The sequence below is a fragment of the Arachis stenosperma genome, chromosome 5 (assembly GCF_014773155.1).
Source record: "Arachis stenosperma cultivar V10309 chromosome 5, arast.V10309.gnm1.PFL2, whole genome shotgun sequence".
In the NCBI taxonomy this organism is placed as follows: domain Eukaryota; kingdom Viridiplantae; phylum Streptophyta; class Magnoliopsida; order Fabales; family Fabaceae; genus Arachis; species Arachis stenosperma.
In genome coordinates, this window is record NC_080381.1 from 139917872 (window position 1) to 139937001 (window position 19130).

General features: G+C 38.1%; 1 protein-coding gene across 1 annotated transcript; it reads right to left on the minus strand.

Moving 5' to 3' along the window:
• Positions 1-16282: 16282 nt before the first annotated feature.
• LOC130981554 (pentatricopeptide repeat-containing protein At5g61800-like) lies at positions 16283-17209 on the minus strand. The gene is made up of 2 exons (XM_057905138.1): positions 17197-17209; positions 16283-17010 (listed from the first exon to the last, which is right to left on the minus strand). The coding sequence occupies exons 1-2, from the start codon at positions 17207-17209 to the stop codon at positions 16283-16285; spliced, it is 741 nt and encodes a 246-aa protein (XP_057761121.1).
• Between the last annotated feature and the right edge of the window lie 1921 nt (positions 17210-19130).

Consider the following 19130-nt stretch of genomic DNA (forward strand, 5'->3'; position numbering starts at 1 on the left):
GTCAATTCAAGCGTCGTGTCCGTTGAGGGATCATTTAGGGATTGAGGACCTTGGTAACGGTGCAGTCTCATTAATGACTGCCTCGTCTTTTACCATTATGCCCCTTAGCGTATTTATAAATACTTTCCCTTTCTTTCCATTTTCCGTTTCTGCAATCTTTCAAACTTCTCCTTATCTTGTTCGTGCTGCCTTCTTGCGTTCGAAGACTTCTGTTCTTCTCCAACCTTCATTTTCGGATAAAGGTTAGCTTTGCCTTTTTCATGTCATGCTTTTTGTTTGCCTGTTTTGTTTTGCGAGTAGATAGGTTGACCTGTAGATTCTAGTTTCGAATCTCTCTTCTTTAGTGGCCGTATTTTTTTGATTTTCTTTTTCTTTTTCCTTTTTGTAGGTTTTCTGCCACTTTCTTCTTTATATAAAAAATGGCTTCTGTAGACATTCTTTCTCAGTGGGTTGACGATACGGTCCTTGGGGAGGAACCGTTGGTTGACGCTGAGTTCATCACCCACCTTCGTACTCATCATAGGCTCTGTACTTCGGACGAGGACGAGCCCAAGTATGAACTGATAATCCCGGGTCCTGAAGACCGGGTCTGTTTTGGGAGAGCTAATGAGGCGGCCCCTCATTTTTTCTTCATGTATGAATGTATGATCACCCGTTTGGGTGTTTTTCTTCCTTTCTCTGATTTCGAGATATCCGTTTTGCACCACTGTAATGTTGCCCCTACTCAACTTCACCCCAATTCTTTGGGTTTTTTGAAGATTTATCAGTTTATAAGCCATGCTCTGGACTTTCCGACCTCTCTAAAGATTTTCTTCTTTCTCTTCCATGTGACCAAGCCTTTTAGTGGGCTCAACAATAAACAGCAATGGGTATCCTTCCGAGCCATTCAAGGTCGGAGGATTTTCACCCTTTTTGATGAATCCTTCCACGACTTTAAAAACTTCTTTTTCAAAGTTCAAGCCGTAGAGGGTCACCATCCCTTTTTCTTGGATGAGCATTCCTCCCCCCGCTTCCCCCTTTATTGGTCGCCGCCTTCCTCTTGTGAAAAATATGGTCCCGATGACCTGGATGAGGTGGAGGCGGCCATTGTAGGGTTTTTCCGAGAAGCGTGGGGGAGGTCCCCATACTTGGATACCAGAAAAATTCTTCAGGGAACACCGACTTTCGTTCAATCTCAACTAGGTAGTGCATGCATTCTTTATTTCCGAGTAGTTTCCGCCGACTTATATTTTACCGACTTGTAACTTGGTTGTTTCTTTTGTAGATATGGCAAAAAAGAACGCTCAGGAGGCCTACCAAAGGGTCCGAGAGGCCAAGGCGAAGTCCCGGGCTAGGTCCGGGGCGATCACCTCTCCTCCTCCTCCACCTCCTCCTCCTAAGAACACTGGCACTCCTTCTCAACCCATTGTAATTTCTTCCTCGAGTTTGCCCCGACCACCCCCTTCAGCCCAAATTCTCTCTGAGCCCGAGAAGAAGAAGCGCAAGACTTTAGAGTCTGGCTCTTCTTCCTTCGATGGTGGGGTTAAGGCGGATGCTATGGCATTCGTCCGAAAGAACATCTATCCTTTTATCAGTATGGATGATGTTTCTGTTCGAAACCACCTCACCACCATGGCTGAGGAGAGTTTTAGGGCGGCGGGTGTTTGTGGCAAACTTTTGGACATTTTTGAGAAGGCTCCCCTCAGCTCTTTGGGGGCATCCTCGAGGGTTGAGGAGTTAGAGGGGAGGATTCTTATTTATGAAAAGCATGAGAAGGAGTTGAAGGAGGAGAGGGATAAATTGAGGAAGGAGAGGGATCACTTGAAGGAGGAGGAGGGTAAGCTGCGGGCCCAATGCACCTTGGAGGCGAATCTGAGGAAAACGGCGCAAGACAGCTACCACAGCTTATTTCAAGATATTGTGGCCGTGAGGAAGGACTTGCTGAATTCTCGGAACGCATACGCCGAGTTGGAGGACTCTATTGCCGATGGTGCCGAGGAGTCTTGGAGAATTTTCTTGGAACAAGTCAGAGTTATCGCTCCCGACTTGGACCTTTCTCCTTTACATCCCGACAAGATAGTTATTGATGGCGCCATCGTTGATCCTCCTGTCCCCGAGGTCATTTCCGAGTCAGACCTGAAGACTCGGGGACAGAGAATTATCGAGTCTCCTCCTCGTCCTACGGATGCCTCGGGTTCTTCCTCCGTTCCTCCTCCTGGTCCTGGTGGTGGTGATTCCTCTACTCCGATCAAAAAATGACTTCTTTATTTTCATGGCTATATGGGGGCCCGGCCTGTGGGTCCCCCCTTTTTTAAACTTCTATTTATTTGCTGGTGGTTGTGAACAATTTGCTTCTGGCCTTTCAAGGCCGTAAACAAAATATTCTGTTTGTTGCCCTTTTTTTGGATAAGGGTTTTAAACAAAATAAATGCCCTTTTTTGGATAAGGGTTTTCTAATCGAAGTAGGTGCCCTTTTTTGGATAAGGGTTTAAGTTACTTTGCGCGTGCACATGCTTTTCTATTTTGAAATATGTTTGATCTTTTCGAAAAAACTTTTTGCTAGCTTGTATTATTTTCTCGAGCCTTTTTCGTGGAAAGGCTTGTATGCAAGCTTTAAGTTTTTCAGGTTGTCATATCTCTTTTGTTATCCTTTATACTCGACTTTGCTTTAGTGAGTTTTTTATGACTTAGGTTATTTTTGCGATGCGTTTTTCTTCTACTCGGTGTTATACTCCGATCTGTGGATCAAAGTTTTCCAAGTTTCCCTACTCGGGATCACTTTCCGACTTATGAGTCGGGTTGGTTCCCGAGTTTTTTACGATCGACTTATATAACCTCTTTACACCGACTTGTACCTCGTCGTTTTATCCTGACGACCATCTAGGTCGGTTCATGGGATTTTCACGCTTTGTCGAGCTTAAGTCGGCGCGTTTCGTAGAAAGACTTAGGAAAATAAAGGAGGATATTATAAGAGATATTATGAATGAAAAAAGATCTTTATTAATCGGGAAGGTACCTTTTTGCTACTAAGGGTCTTGACAGTATATTTTCCCTTAGCCTCTACTATGATGCCTCGTTAAAAACCCTTCTCCAGAAAAAACCCTTTTGGGAAAAAATCATGAAGTTGGGAAAAGAGTACATCAGGGAGTAAAGTTCGCTTTTAACTATAGTACCTTTTTAAATTACAAGCATGCCACGACCTCGGTAGTTCAGTGCCATCCAGGTCGGTTATTTTATAATAACCTTTTCCCAACACTTCCTTAATTTTGTATGGCCCTTTCCAATTTGCGGCGAGCTTTCCATCTCCTGATTTGTTGACTCCAATGTCGTTTCTGATTAGGACCAAGTCATCTAAGGCAAATGTTCTTCGAATGACTTTCTTGTTGTATCTGGTAGTCATCCTTTGCTTTAATGCCGCTTCTCTTATCTGGGCATCTTCTCGGACTTCGGGGAGCAAGTCGAGCTCCTCTTTGTGCCCCTGTATGTTTCCGACCTCATCATGGAGAATTACCCTTGGGCTTTGCTCATTGATTTCTATAGGAATCATGGCTTCTACGCCGTAGACTAGTCGGAAGGGTGTTTCTCCTGTGGCAGATTGGGGGGTTGTCCTGTAAGCCCACAGCACTTGGGGGAGCTCTTCCGCCCAAGCTCCCTTTGCTTCCTGTAATCTCTTCTTCAAACCTGCCAGTATGATCTTGTTAGCTGCCTCGGCTTGCCCATTTGCTTGTGGGTGTTCTACCGAGGTGAATTGATGTTTGATTTTCATACTGGCTACCAGACTTCTGAAGGTGGCGTCAGTGAATTGGGTTCCATTATCCGTGGTGATGGAATAAGGTATTCCATACCTTGTGATGATGTTTTTGTAGAGGAACCTGCGACTTCTTTGAGCGGTGATAGTGGCTAATGGTTCTGCTTCTATCCACTTTGTGAAGTAATCTATTCCCACGATCAAGTATTTAACTTGCCCTGGTGCTTGGGGAAAAGGACCTAACAGATCCATTCCCCATTTTGCGAAAGGCCATGGGGAAGTTATACTGATGAGCTCTTCTGGTGGAGCCACGTGGAAATTTGCATGCATCTGGCATGGCTGGCATTTTTTCACGAAGTCTGTTGCATCTTTCTGCAAGGTCGGCCAATAGAATCCTGCTCGGATTACTTTCCTGGCTAGCGACCTTGCTCCGAGATGGTTTCCACAGATCCCACTATGTACTTCCTCCAGCACCTCGGTGGTTCTTGAGGTCGGTACGCACTTCAGCAATGGCGTTGATATTCCTCTTCTGTAGAGGACATTTCTCACCAAAGTATAATGTTGTGCTTCCCTTCGGATCTTTTTAGCCTCTTTCTCCTCTTTGGGGAGGATGTCGAATTTCAGGTATTCGACTAAGGGGTTCATCCATCCGAGGTTTAGGCCGACTACTTCAAGTACCTCTTGTTGATCCTCTGTTTTTGATACCGAGGGCTCTTGGAGGGTTTCTTGGATCAGGCTTCTATTGTTCCCTCCGGGTTTGGTACTTGCTAACTTGGATAGGGCGTTAGCTCTGCTATTTAGATCCCGAGTTATGTGCTTAACCTCGGTTTCCGCAAGGTGCCCCAAATGTTCCAAGGTTTTTTCCAAGTATTTCTTCATATTGGGGTCCTTCGCCTGATATTCTCCACTTATTTGGGAAGTCACCACTTGTGAGTCGCTGTAGATCATCACCTTTGTAGCGCCAACTTCTTCTGCTAACTTTAATCCGGCAATCAAGGCTTCATATTCTGCCTGATTGTTTGAAGCCGGAAATTCAAATTTTAAGGAGACCTCTATCTGGGTTCCTTTTCCATCTACCAATATTATACCTGCGCCGCTCCCTGTTTTGTTGGAGGATCCGTCTACATAGAGCTCCCATGTAGTCGGTTTTTCCTCTTGTTCTCCTGCATATTCTGCAATGAAGTCGGCGAGGCATTGGGCTTTGATTGCTGTCCGAGTTTCATATCTCAAATCGAACTCGGAGAGCTCTATCGCCCATTGAACCATTCTCCCTGCAACATCCGTCTTTTGGAGGATTTGCTTCATGGGTTGGTTTGTACGGACTCTTATTGTATGAGCCTGAAAGTAAGGTCGTAGCCTTCGTGAGGCTATCACTAAGGAGTAGGCAAACTTTTCTAGTTTGTGGTACCTTAGCTCAGGGCCTTGTAGAACCTTACTGGTAAAGTAGACCGGGTGTTGACCGACCTCGTCTTCTCTGATCAGGGCTGATGAGACAGCCCTGTTTGCCACGGATAGGTATAGGACAAGGTCTTTTCCCGGTACTGGTCGTGTTAAGATAGGAGGTCGGTTTAAGAATTTTTTGAACTCTTGGAACGCCTCCTCACATTCCGGAGTCCATTCAAACTGGCATCCCTTCCTTAATAAGGAGAATAATGGAAGGGATTTTAGTGCCGATCCTGCCAAAAATCTGGAGAGGGCTGCAAGTCGGCCATTGAGCTGTTGAACCTCTCTTAAACAAGTCGGGCTCTTCATTTCTAGGATGGCTCTGCATTTGTCGGGATTGGCCTCAATCCCTCTTTGTGTTAGCATGAAGCCTAGAAATTTCCCTGCTTCTACTGCGAAGGCGCATTTTGCGGGATTTAGTCTCATCCCATGCAACCTTACAGTGTTGAAGACTTGTGAGAGGTCGGTTAAGAGGTCGACTTCTTGCTTGGTTTTTACCAACATGTCGTCGACGTATACCTCCATTAAGCTCCCTAGATGGGGGGAAAACACTTTGTTCATCAGCCTTTGGTACGTGGCCCCTGCATTCTTCAGTCCGAATGGCATGACCACGTAGCAATAGTTGGCTTTTGGTGTGATGAACGATGTTTTCTCTTGATCGGGTTCATGCATCGGGATTTGGTTATATCCCGAGTAGGCATCCATGAATGATAGGTATTGGTACCCTGAGCTGGAATCTACCAGGGCATCAATACTCGGTAGGGGATAAGGGTCCTTAGGACATGCCTTATTCAGGTCGGTATAGTCGACGCACATTCTCCATTTACCATTTTGTTTTTTGACTAGCACTACATTGGCTAGCCATGTTGGGTATTTGACCTCCCTAATAAAGTCGGCTTCCAGGAGCGCCTGTACTTGCTCTTCTACTATGGAGGTCCTCTCTGGGCCGAGCTTGCGTCTTCTCTGCTGTACAGGTCGGGACCCTGGGTAAACCGAGAGCCTATGGGACATGAGCTCGGGATCAATCCCGGGCATGTCGGAAGCCTTCCATGCGAAGAGGTCGGAATTAGCTCTTAGGAGTTCACCCAACCTTTGTTTCAGGGCTTCCCCCAGGTTGGCTCCTATGTAGGTGTTTTTTCCTTCCTCCTCACCGACTTGTAACTCCTCGGTTTTTTCTCCCGGTTGGGGCCGTAGTTCTTCTCTGGTTCTTGCTCCACCCAACTCTATGGTGTGGACTTCTTTGCCCTTTCCTCTCAGATTTAGGCTTTCGTTATAGCACTTCCTTGCCAGTTTTTGATCTCCCCTCACCGTTGCTATTCCCCCGGGAGTTGGGAATTTCATGCAGAGGTGAGGAGTTGATACCACTGCTCCAAGGCGATTAAGGGTAGTTCTGCCGATTAAGGCATTGTAGGCTGACCCTTCCTCGATGACTATAAAGTCTATGCTCAGAGTCCTTGATTTTTCCCCTTTTCCAAAAGTGGTGTGAAGGGGTAAAAATTCCAGTGGCTTTATTGGCGTATCCCCTAACCCGTATAGGGTGTCGGGGTAAGCTCTAAGCTCTTTTTCGTCTAACCCTAGCTTGTCGAAGGCCGACTTGAAAAGGATGTCCGCCGAGCTTCCTTGGTCTACTAGGGTTCTGTGGAGATGGGCGTTGGCTAGGATCATAGTTATCACCACGGGATCATCATGCCCGGGGATTATCCCTTGCCCATCTTCTTTCGTGAATGAGATGGTGGGGAAGTCGGGTGTCTCTTCCTCGACTTGGTAGACTCTTTTGAGATGTCTTTTGCGAGAAGATTTGGTGATTTCACCTCCCGCAAATCCTCCTGAGATCATGTGGATGTGTCTCTCAGGGGTCTGTGGTGGAGGATCTCTCCTGTCCATATCATCTCGCTTTCTCTTTCCATGGGTGTCCGACCTCTCCATGAGATATCTGTCAAGCCGACCTTCTCTAGCCAGCTTTTCTATCACATTTTTGAGGTCGTAACAGTCGTTGGTGGAGTGACCATATATTTTATGGTACTCGCAATACTCGCTGCGACTTCCCCCTTTTTTATTTTTAATAGGTCTTGGGGGTGGCAGCCTTTCGGTGTTGCAAATCTCTCTGTATACGTCCACTATAGAAGTCTTTAGAGGAGTATAAGAGTGATACTTCCTGGGCCTCTCGAGACCGAGTTCTTCCTTCTTTTTGACTTCCCTTTCTCTCTCCCTAGAGGAGGAAGTGGGTCCAGGTCGTGAACTCAGGTCTCTTAGCTTTGCATTCTCTTCCATGTTGATGTACTTTTCGGCCCTTTCTTGTACATCACTTAGAGAGACGGGGTGTCTTTTAGATATGGACTGTGAGAAGGGACCTTCTCTGAGTCCATTGACTAACCCCATTATTACTGCCTCTGTGGGCAGGTCTTGGATCTCTAAACATGCCTTATTGAACCTTTCCATGTAGGCTCGTAAAGACTCTCCGACCTCCTGCTTTATTCCCAGGAGGCTGGGTGCATGTTTTACCTTATCTTTTTGGATTGAGAACCTCATCAAGAATTTCCTTGAGAGGTCTTCAAAACTAGTGATGGATCTTGGGGGAAGGCTATCGAACCACTTCATCGCTGCTTTCGATAAAGTGGTCGGGAAAGCCTTGCATCTCGTAGCGTCGGAGGCATCAGCTAGATACATCCGACTTTTGAAGTTGCTAAGGTGATGCTTTGGATCCGTAGTTCCATCATAGAGGTCCATATCAGGGCTTTTGAAGTTCCTTGGAACTTTTGCCCTCATTATGTCCTCGCTGAAGGGATCTTCTCCGCCCGGGAGTTGATCTTCGCCTTCGTCGCGGGAGTTCTTGAGGGAGGGTTCTAGCTGTGAGAGTTTTCTTTCTAACTCTTTTCGCCGCTCCATCTCCCCTTTAAGGTACCTTTCGGTTTCCTTTTGTTTTTCCCGCTCTTGCTCCAATTGCTCCAGGCGGCTATGAACCAATCCTATTAGTTCAGCTACGTGGGATGGTCCCTCCTTTTCTGATTCACGCCCATCTGAGGAATTTACCTTCGGATTCTTTACTCCGGAGGTACCCTCTCTATGTTGATCATTGTCTTGATGTTGGGCTGTGTCTTCATTGTCATTGCCCATGTCTAGATTCTCTTGCTCAGAATCCGTTTCGACATGGCCTTCTTCATGGGATCTTTCTGCCATCGAGGGATGATCTCGCGGGTCCCCGGCAACGGCGCCAATGTTACGGTAGGTAACCGGAGATTAGTCCAATGGATGGCGTTCGGCGGCCCAAGTGTATAATAGAGGAGGACTCCAGGTAGGTTCGCAACTCGGGAGGCTCCGTCCGACTTGTGCTCGCGTGTGAATGGGGGGTGGTACCTGCAAAGACACTCCGATGCCTAAGTTAGCAAGGGTGCAAGCAGGTCTTATAGAGTATTGGACTTAGGAATACCTGAGGCGTGTCAGTGTACTTATAGTGGTGAGCCAATAACCACCGTTGGAGTAGTGCCGTATCTTTAGGATAATAACCGTCCCATTATCTTAGGGAGATTAAGATATGGCTTTATGAAGTGGTTAGAGAGATTTTCGGGGCGGTTACTCATTTGAATGAGTGTTTATCTGCCAGCTAATCCCATAACCGACTTCTTCATTGCAGGTCGGGATGAACACCGACTTCGTATGTGAAGGCCGGCGTTTAGTAAGGCTTAATCTATTGGATTAGGCTTTTTGATAGGACCTGGGCCCTTATCATTGGGCAGGGTATGAACAATTATTAATAAAAAAGAAATGTGTTCTAATCTCGTTCGTGCAAAACGACATCATTTTGTTTAAGATAAAAAATTAATATAAAACATTATTTTGTTTTATCCAATGTAGTAAATTAATTTTCCAACCATGGCCTCTAATTCATCATAATGGTATTGGTATCATTAAAAGTAGCAACGACGCAGATAATCGCAATGACAATGCAGATGCAAGATAGAGGTAGCAAAAATGATGCATAATAGAGGCGACGGGAAGGGGAGGCAAAAATGATGCATAATAGAGGCCATAGGAGGGAGGGAGGGGGAGAGATACTTAGAGAGGGGATGATGGTCGCAATGAATTTGAGAGATTTATTCTCACAAGAGTCTAATAATTAACTGGAAGCATTTAATAAGTGATTCTATTAGTATATTTTATGTATGAACATAAATTACTTGATGTTCAATACTTATATTAGTAGCCATACAATATGTATCAAAGAATCATGAAGTAAATTCACTAATATTATCAAGATGAATTGTTTTGATTGGATTTTTAGAAAATTGTGCTTTTAATTTTATAATTTGTGTAAGTAATTTCTCAAATAAATACCGAATTGTGGGATGATAATAAATACATATGAGACCATCTTAAAGAGGCATCTATTAGGGTCATAGCATCTAAAATATCTAGATGATGAATAAATTAATCCACATATATCACCTTGAATCCGCTTAAGAAATTCAGAATATTTAAATCCAATTTTTAATGCCGATGGCCTTATAATTAGTTTTCGCTCAGAACATGTAGCATAATATAATTCATTGGATTGAAAAATCTTATGGTTCTTTGATGAATGTCTTTGTGAGTTTTCAATGATTCTTCGTATCATTATTTTTCTAGGATGACTTAATCAGTCATGTCAAATGGTAAATTCATTTAATCTTGTAAAATTTCTGATTTATTATAACATGTGGTTCAATTGAACTAATATGATGGAACATATACAAAAAAAAAAGCATAGACAAAATTTTTAATATGATTTTCTTATTTGAATCACAACTCGTAATACAAAGGAACTCATTGTTGTTCTTATTTATTGCTTCAATACAATATCTATTTTTATGGATATCTTTAAAATTCAGCCAGTTTTTTTGAGACTTTGTAAATAATAATACATTAACTACAATAAATTTTTTTTTAGGAAACAAAATAATAATTCTTCCAAAATCATCAATCATTTAACTTGCACCAATAATAATGGTAGCAACACTTGCCTCTTTATGTATAAAGTTTGTAAAATAAATTTTACTTTTGAAAATAGTATGTGAACTTATACTATTCATAAGACAAATGTCTTCTCCTTGTATTTTCATCATTTTTTTAAAAGTGTTCGTATTGATAACATGTTATGAAAATATAATGAAAATAAATAAGAAGTAGAGATTTATATATAAAAATATGAAAAAATTATATTTTCATGATATCCTCATAATATAACACTTAGTAATTTATGACAATAAATTTTTTATTACATAAGAATTTAACACAAGAATTAAGAAAATATAAACTTGTAAATTTGATGTATTTTAAAAAAAAATTTAGAAATTTATTTATAGATAAAAATTTTAAAATAAATAATAGTAGAGTATTATTTATCTAATCCACTTATTAATTAGTAAAAACACAATTTTAGTATATAAATAATATTTTTATTTGTATTTTATAACAAAAAGAAGCTTATATTGAATTATTGATGAGTTGATTCAAGTTGACAAATGGGGTTATAATGGACTTCTGAAAGCCTTTGGGTACAACAGCGTATAGTGATATGGTTGGGGAAGATAGCTGCTAGTTAAAGAAAGAAATTAAAGGAAGGTTACCATTATTGTATATTTCCCCCTCCATATATGTTGATATAATTAAGGAATACTTTAGCATATATACTTTCGTGTATATTGTAAATAAATTTACGTGTATATTACATGTCAACATTTAATAGAAAAAACTAATTATAGAAGATTAAAATATTTCATTGTTAAATTTTACCATCAAAATTTGAAAAATTCAATGAAGACTAAAGCAAAAATATATATTTTATATAAAACAAGACACTTATTAGAATTAAAATTGAACGTAAACTTAATTAATTTAATTCCAAAAATTAATTCATGAGATGAGTAAAGATGTTTTTATATTTATATTTTTTTACGTTCAAGAATAATTCTCTGATGCATAAATAATATTTGATACCATATTATAATTATTAAGATTGAGTATGTGTCTAATTTAATTCTAAAAATTAATTCATTAAATGATGAGGTATCTCTCATATTATAAATTATTTAGAGATTTTATTTAAAAAATATGAAATTTGTAATAAAACTATTTTTTAATAAATATTTGCAAATTTCAAAATTATGTTATTTGTGGTGTTTAATTTGTAATAAGTGTAAAAAATACATACTCTTATTTTATGAGTTGAAGTTTAAATTTGAAATAGACTCTATTCAATTTTAATACGATATTAAAATTTATTCAGTCTAATTTGCTACATGCATAAGATAGAATTTAAATTCTGATACTTACTTAAGTAGATAAATAAGCTGACGACTCGACCAACTCAAATTAATTTACATACAAAAGATTATTAGTGATATTGTTTTGAATAGTCAAATAATAATTCCTAAGGAAGCTATGCCTAAACCGTAGAAATTATGAAGCGAAATAACCACAGATACGGACAAAAATGAATTATCATAATGCTTTCAATGCAGAGTACAAACCTGCAGTGTCTACTATTAAGTTGCAATGAATTTATTAATGTACTAATGTATGTACCTTCGCAAACCAGTAATTATATATTACTACGTCTAACCTAATAAAGATGATAGACACCGAGACATATGCACGTTAAAATTCAGACGGATACAGAATTTTAGGGTTACGAAGAATTAGCTTCTAAAGCCTGTAAGGGAAGAAGCCCACACAAGATAGACAAGACTATTATGTTACACAGGAGATGTTAGATTTTTATCCTCTTATTATAGCATGTTTACTGTGAATTAGATTAGCCTTTATTTCTTTAAGTAATTAAGAAAAAAGCGTGTATAATGCATTTCAATGCATCTAATCCTCCGAACTAATTAAATTGATTTACTACGCATAATTATAATTAACATTTTGTTCATATATATTTTTTTTCAATTTATAAAACCAAAATCCGAAGTCGTAATTTGCTAGTCAAATTGCATTAATACAAATTAACAAAAATGAGTACAAAGTTTTATGTATTTTCACACGAAATTCAATTTCCAACTAGTCAAGTAGTTCCGCTTATATAGATTAAAAGATACAAATTTGAAAAACAATATATATATATATATATATATATATATATATATATATATATATATATATATATATATTATGTTTATACAAATTGTTCTTACTTGGACTTTGAACTATTCAATCCAGATTCGACCCTTTGATGCTTAGTCCTCAAACTGTGCCACCAACAACTCGGTCCAACAGGGACAAATTCAGTTTGTGTGGTTTCATTCACACGACTCGAACAAACTTTTTTTTTTTTTTTGAATGAAAAAGCTCTACACCACCGGTGGAGCAAACAGTAAACATAGTATAGCTAAAAAAACATCACTAACAACCCAACGAATTAAAACAACCCCTAGTCATCTTCGACATTGTCATCAACAACCAAGAGTAGTACCACCAATCCACTCGTCAGATAGCACAAAGGACCTGTTAATGATTTCCACGACACCTGAGCCTTGATTACGGAACAGCCTATCATTCCTCTCAAGCCAAATTGCCCAAATTACCGCAAAGAAACCAATCAACCAGCGCTTCCTCTCATACTTTCTTAGTGAAGCATTCGTCCAGCTCTCAAAATGTTGCTTCAGTGTACCTGGAACGGACCATTCTCTTCCCAGAGCGAACAGCCAAGCACACCACACTTGCCAAGTAAGCTCACAACCAAGAAAGAGATGAAAAGCAGATTCCACAGACTTACAGCATAGAGCACACATATTATCAAGCTGGTCTATGACACCTAATCTTCCCAATATTTCCTTAGTATTCACCCTCTCAACCAATACAAACCAAGCAAATAATTCAACCCTTGGTGGGACGAAACCCCTCCAAATAGCACGTGTGAAGCTGTAGCTTGTTATTTTCTCCGGGAGTACTGCTTCCTGCATCACCTGCATGAAGGACTTAGTAGAAAACACACCACTCCTATCAAATTTCCAAACCACCCGCTCCTCTCTCTCAGTTGTTAGCTTAACTGAACGTAAGATGACATGAAGTTGGTTCAAGAGTTCTAACTCCCATTGAAACAACTCCCGCCTCCACTGGAAGCTCCAAATCCACTCTAGCCCATCCCAAAATCCACAGTCCCTTATAACAGATCCTCTAAGGTTTGAAACCGAGAAAAGCCTTGGAAACAAGTCTTTCAAGACACCACCAGTTAGCCAAGCATCCTCCCAGAATCGGACTATTCTGCCATTTCCTACTTCCATTGACAATCCACCAATCATCTGTTCCCTGACTTGTGGCTCTCTGAATTGAAGCTGACAAATATCCTTCCACGGGCCCCCTCTCAGAGGAATAGGTTGATCCCGCAGCATCACAGAAGGATTCAAGTTATTACAAGAACACACTACTTTTTTCCATAAGGGGCAATCCTCTTTCGAAAACCGCCACCACCATTTAAACAGAAGAGCTGTATTCCGAACTACTGCATCACCTACTCCCAGCCCACCCGCCTTTTTAGGGGCCATCACTACCTCCCATCTCACTAGTGGCAACTCAATCTGCCCATCTCACGACTCGAACAAACTAAGATAGAAATTACAATGACTCATATCAAATTTGACTTGGAGAGTAAGTTAGATACTCTCCCACTGCACCTTAAGGTGATAATACCATTTTAAACATGGAATAATTTCTCCAATTCTCTAAGAGAATAACTATTCATAATCATTTGAAGTTATTCTTAAGGGATGACTTAGTCTCATCAATAACTCTATAAATATTTTAGCACTCAAGTATTTTTTTTAGTTTAATTCTGTTTCAAATTTATTAAAATTCTTACCAACAAGTACCAGAATCCTTTAGTGATATCTACTACTACCATCCAAGTAAGGATGTAGGAATATCTCTATCCTGGCGAGAAAGTAGGAACCCTCACTAAAGACGTTTAGACTTCACGTCTAGGCCCAAAACACCATCTAATTTTAAGTAGCACCTCAAAACATTGACATCTTTGTCGGAGATTTGAGAAAACACCCTTCATATAACGACCAATTTTCACCATATATTATAACCAATGCCAATCATAAAGTTTACTAATTTGCAAACCTACAGATTCTAGACACTTTATGTACTTTATTTATTATTGAGCTTGTAGTATTGACCATGAGGTGAAAGTTATCGAAGAGTGATATTAGTTAAGTTTTGCGGGAATCTTTTAAGCAAATAAAGTACATGAGCACATTCAGTAAGCATCAACAGAAGGTAAAATCATATATTTCTTTTAGTGTCGATAGGACTTCATTTGTACATCAAAAGAGCAAAAGTAACAACAGTCACACAAACCATAAGATGTAGCAACCCATACATAGACTCTCAATGTGTGTGTGTAAAGTCTCAGACCCGAGTTCATTTAAAAAGTCCCTAATCTAGTATCCAAATTACTAAAGTCTTACCCTTTTAAGAAAATATTAATAGGAAGAGAAAAAAAAATCTAGACTTTGTAGTTTCATATAGCGTTGGATGTCTTCAAAATGCAAAACATACTTTAAATCTAAGTTGTGGTAAAAGGGTAGCACAATCTCTTCAATGATCATCACTGTCTTGACTCCATCTATAAGAATAGTGAAGCGAATGAATGAGAACCCATGGTTCCAATAGCATACCAACAAAGGAAAACAATTTTTATAGCGGTCCTAGCGTAAATCTCTATTGTTGGGACAATCATGGATGCGATTCTTTCAGCCCTAGGCTTTATAGTTTTGGTTTTCTTTTATTCTGTTACAGTCTCAGTGTTAGTCTTAATTTCAATTAAGTATCATGAGCTCACGTGTCGATTAACTACTCGCAACCTCACAGTACCAAAAAATAAGTCTAAGATATGGTTTTCTATTACGCCAGCCTATGTATACATGTCGAATGGTTAAGAATACTATCAATTTGTGATAATCGGCATTCATGACAAAATTTGAAGCCATAATATATGCACAATAGAAAATAGTGATTGGTAGTCAACAAGCATCCCCGAATTATTCAATCAAACCTCAATGGGTGGGATAAAACTACAAACCCTACATTCATACAATTCATGCACTTGGCAAGCGAGACGAGACCTTCGACCTTGCTAAGAGAACATTTAGTCATTCATCAGTCCTAAAACATTTGCTCATCATCATTCTGTTATAAAGCTTTTATCAATTTTCATTAGTAAGTATTCTATTTTTTATTCCATTATATTTTGTCTCATTTAGTTTCAATTTGCCTTATTTTATTTTCAGTCTATCTCAATCTGTTTTTAGTTTGTCTCACTCTATCTAGTTTTGTCTTATTCCATTTTAGTCTATGTTATTTTATTTCGTTATGTCTCTTTCTATCTTATTCTATTTCAATATGTCTCATTCTGTCTCTATTTGTATTGTTTTATTTCAGTCTATCTCTTTTTGTTAGGAACGTCATTTACCTTTATTCTTTAAGAAATTTTTCTACTTTAAATTATCATTCTATTCTCAAATTTTTTAATAATTAACCTCCTTATCTCTTAGCCCTAATATTATTGTTTTGGCTTTATACTTTAGCATAAATGACATTCATGTCTCTTAGGTTTTAAAATTACCATTCAAGCTCCAATTTTTTATGAAATGACCTTTATGTTCTTAGTTCCTTTCAAAATTATATCTTTACCCTCATTCATTTTATAAAATAATTTTCGTGCCCTTAGAAAACCTCCATAACTTTTCTTGAATCTTACCTTTATACAAAAAGCAATGCTAGAAAACCAAAAGGATATTAGCAAAAAATCAGCAAAAATACCTTTAGGTGAATCTAAAATCTCTACGAGTTAATATATACGGATATTTCTACTGCTAAGTATCAGAATGTTTCTTTTTCATACTAAATGGATGTTCTTTTATATATTTCTCGAATTTTTTTGTATTGCAAATGTGAATGTCTCTATTTCTTTAAGAATTTCATATTTTTTTAAAAATTTTATAAATATTTAATTATTTTTACTAAAATATAACTGGATATTTCTTTTATTAAGTATTAGGATATTTTTTTCATATTAAATGAATATTTTTTTTATATTTCTATAATTGTGTAGTTTATAGTCTCTTTTAATTATGCATCCCTTGCGTTCTCAAGACAACCACACTTTACATACAGGTCCACCAACCCAGTGGCCAGATACGAATCAATCCGAATCCCATTCCTTGTAATGTAATTATGCACTATCCTACCCTGTTCCAACTCTCCCGTTTGAACACAAGCTGAGAGAACATTTGCCAGAGCTATATTATCTGGCCTAATTCCCAATCCAATCATCTCATTAAATAAATCAATGGCTTCATAACACAGCTTCGCGTTGCTATAACCAACAATCATGATGCCCCAAGACACAGAATCTCGTTCTGACATTTCGTCGAACAGTTCCCACGCGCGCGTAGTCTCACCAATTTTAACGAACCCATGAACCATGACATTATAAGAGACAATATCCCTATAAAGATTCTCGTTGAACAGCTTGTGAGAATCGTGGACGCGGCGATGGAGGGAGTAAACGCATATGAGGGCGTTGAGGGAGAAAAGATCGGCAAGAAAGCCGAATTTGAAGGCCTGAGAGTGTAGCGAGAGGGCGATGGAGATGAAAGAAGAAGAAGGGAAGAGGGAACATGCCTTGAACGCAAAAGAAAAGGTGTGGAAGTCAGGGGCGAGGGAGAGGCGGCGAAGGGTGACGAAGTTGTAGAGGGCGGAGGAAGGGGAGGAGAGGAGGGTGTGGATCACGGTGATAGAAGAGGAGTGGGTCGCGGTGAGGAGGCGGAAAGAGCCTGACGGTAAGAGAGAGAGATCTGTATGTGTGTGATTGTTGAAGGTGGATAGGTTAATGTGAGCGAGAAGAGGAATGTTGTTTTTATAGATTTTAATTAGGTTTACTTAATTAATTTTTAAATTTTTAAATTTTAATAAATTTAAAAAATTTAAAATTAATTATTAATATAAATTAATGTGATTTTGTTTAATTTTTGACTCGTAACCTCTTGGTTCCATATACTTTTTCTTATACAAATATTATTCAAATAAATCATATCTATGGTAGCGTTTGTTTTCAGGGGCAGGACACGGAGACATGGACAACACTTGTTTAAAAAGTGTTTGGAAGCAGAGACATGGACAGTGGACATATTGTCTCCGGGACGGTTTTTTATAATTTTGTGTCCACTCTTTCACGAAGGACAATGATGGACACGGAATTTGAAAGAGTGGACACGGACAATTTTATAAATTTTGTTTTCCTTTTTTTCCATTATTACCCCTTCTTATTTTTTCTATTGCGTTGTTCAGAGATACTTTAAATGCAAAAACTAATTGTTTTTTCATGTAAAAATGGATTTTTTTAAAATTAATTTTTTATTTAAAATTAATTTGGCTTATTAACTTAAACAAAATTTTTTATTAATCAACTCAAATTTATTTTTTTGTTAATCTTAACCATATGTATTCCTACATATTAATAATAAATTTTAAAATAAAATAATTATATTTAAATTTTATTTTAATATAAATACTAATATATTTTTTATTAAAATTTTTTATCTCTTCAAATATTTTTTTCAAGTTCCGTCTGTACTCCTACGTACTCTCATTTTTTATTAAATTAATTTGTATTGATGTAAAAAATTTAGAATCACAGGGCTATTTTAGTCATTTCATATAATATTTTAGTCTTGTCCATGTGTATCCAAACGTAATACTAGACATTACATTAGTGTCTTGTCCATGGTATCCAAACACAATACACAAAAGATAATTTTTAGTGTCTCCGTCCTATTGTCTCCGTTTCAGTGTCATGTCCTGTCCTGTCTCTAAAAACAAACGTAGCCTATTATTCTAAAAAGTAAAACTTGACAAGCGTTTATTTAGCATCTCTTTGAGAAAGAACTAGCAAAAATTCTGGAAAAACGCAAGATACAGATCTCTGAGAGGGTCTAGAACTCCCACCGATTTCAGAAGATTAAATCTGGACTCGGACAATTGACAGTTGCACGAAAGGGAGGGTATACAGGGTTGAACATGTCTTTGCCAGCACTTATTCATGGAGTTCAATGAAATGAAGACTCAAGTGTTCCAGATTTATTCCTTATACATACATCACATGCAAAGTGGCTTTTCCGTCGATAAATCTAGCATGGCTCCTCTCTTTACTCCACCTCCTCCATATCTTCTACATCCTCTGCCGCGATAATCATCTACTAGATGCTCTGTTGATGAGCATGGAAATGAAGTGGATCACAGGGAGGATCATCATGAGGAGGATGACCAAGATGATTATTATGTTTAGTGTATTTGGTAGTTAGAATTTATTTATATTATTTATCATTAATTTGTGTATGAATAATGTACTTTATTACTTAATTAGTTACGAATAGTGTACTATTTATTGTTTATATTCAAAATTTTTTAAATATGTAATTTTATAAATTGTTATTCTAATATAATAGATACAAAAAAATATAATTAATATATAATATGAATGTAATTATAATAATAAACAATAACTTTAAAAAATTAAGTTTACTAACTGCTTGGTCATCAATAAAATTAATTTTTTTATGACTTAATTTTTTTTTAATTATTACGGACGACCTTTCTGTCTTTAAATGCAAATTGTTTTTTGAAATAAAAAACAAAATTTTATTGTTATTAACAGCTTTGACGTCGAAAAATATTTTTTTAATTATTTTATAACACCATTATTAACGGCAGTTTGTGCCGTTGTTATAATTATTTTAATATTACCGACAGTTCAAACTATCAGTAAAATATTATCAAATTTTTTTAATAAATAATTTATAATTAAATTTTTATATTTTAAAATTTTTAATTGGATCCTTGCACAAAATTAATAAAACACTATTCTCCAAATTAAAAATATCTACACTCAGAAACAGACATAAGGGGCGAGTAGAGG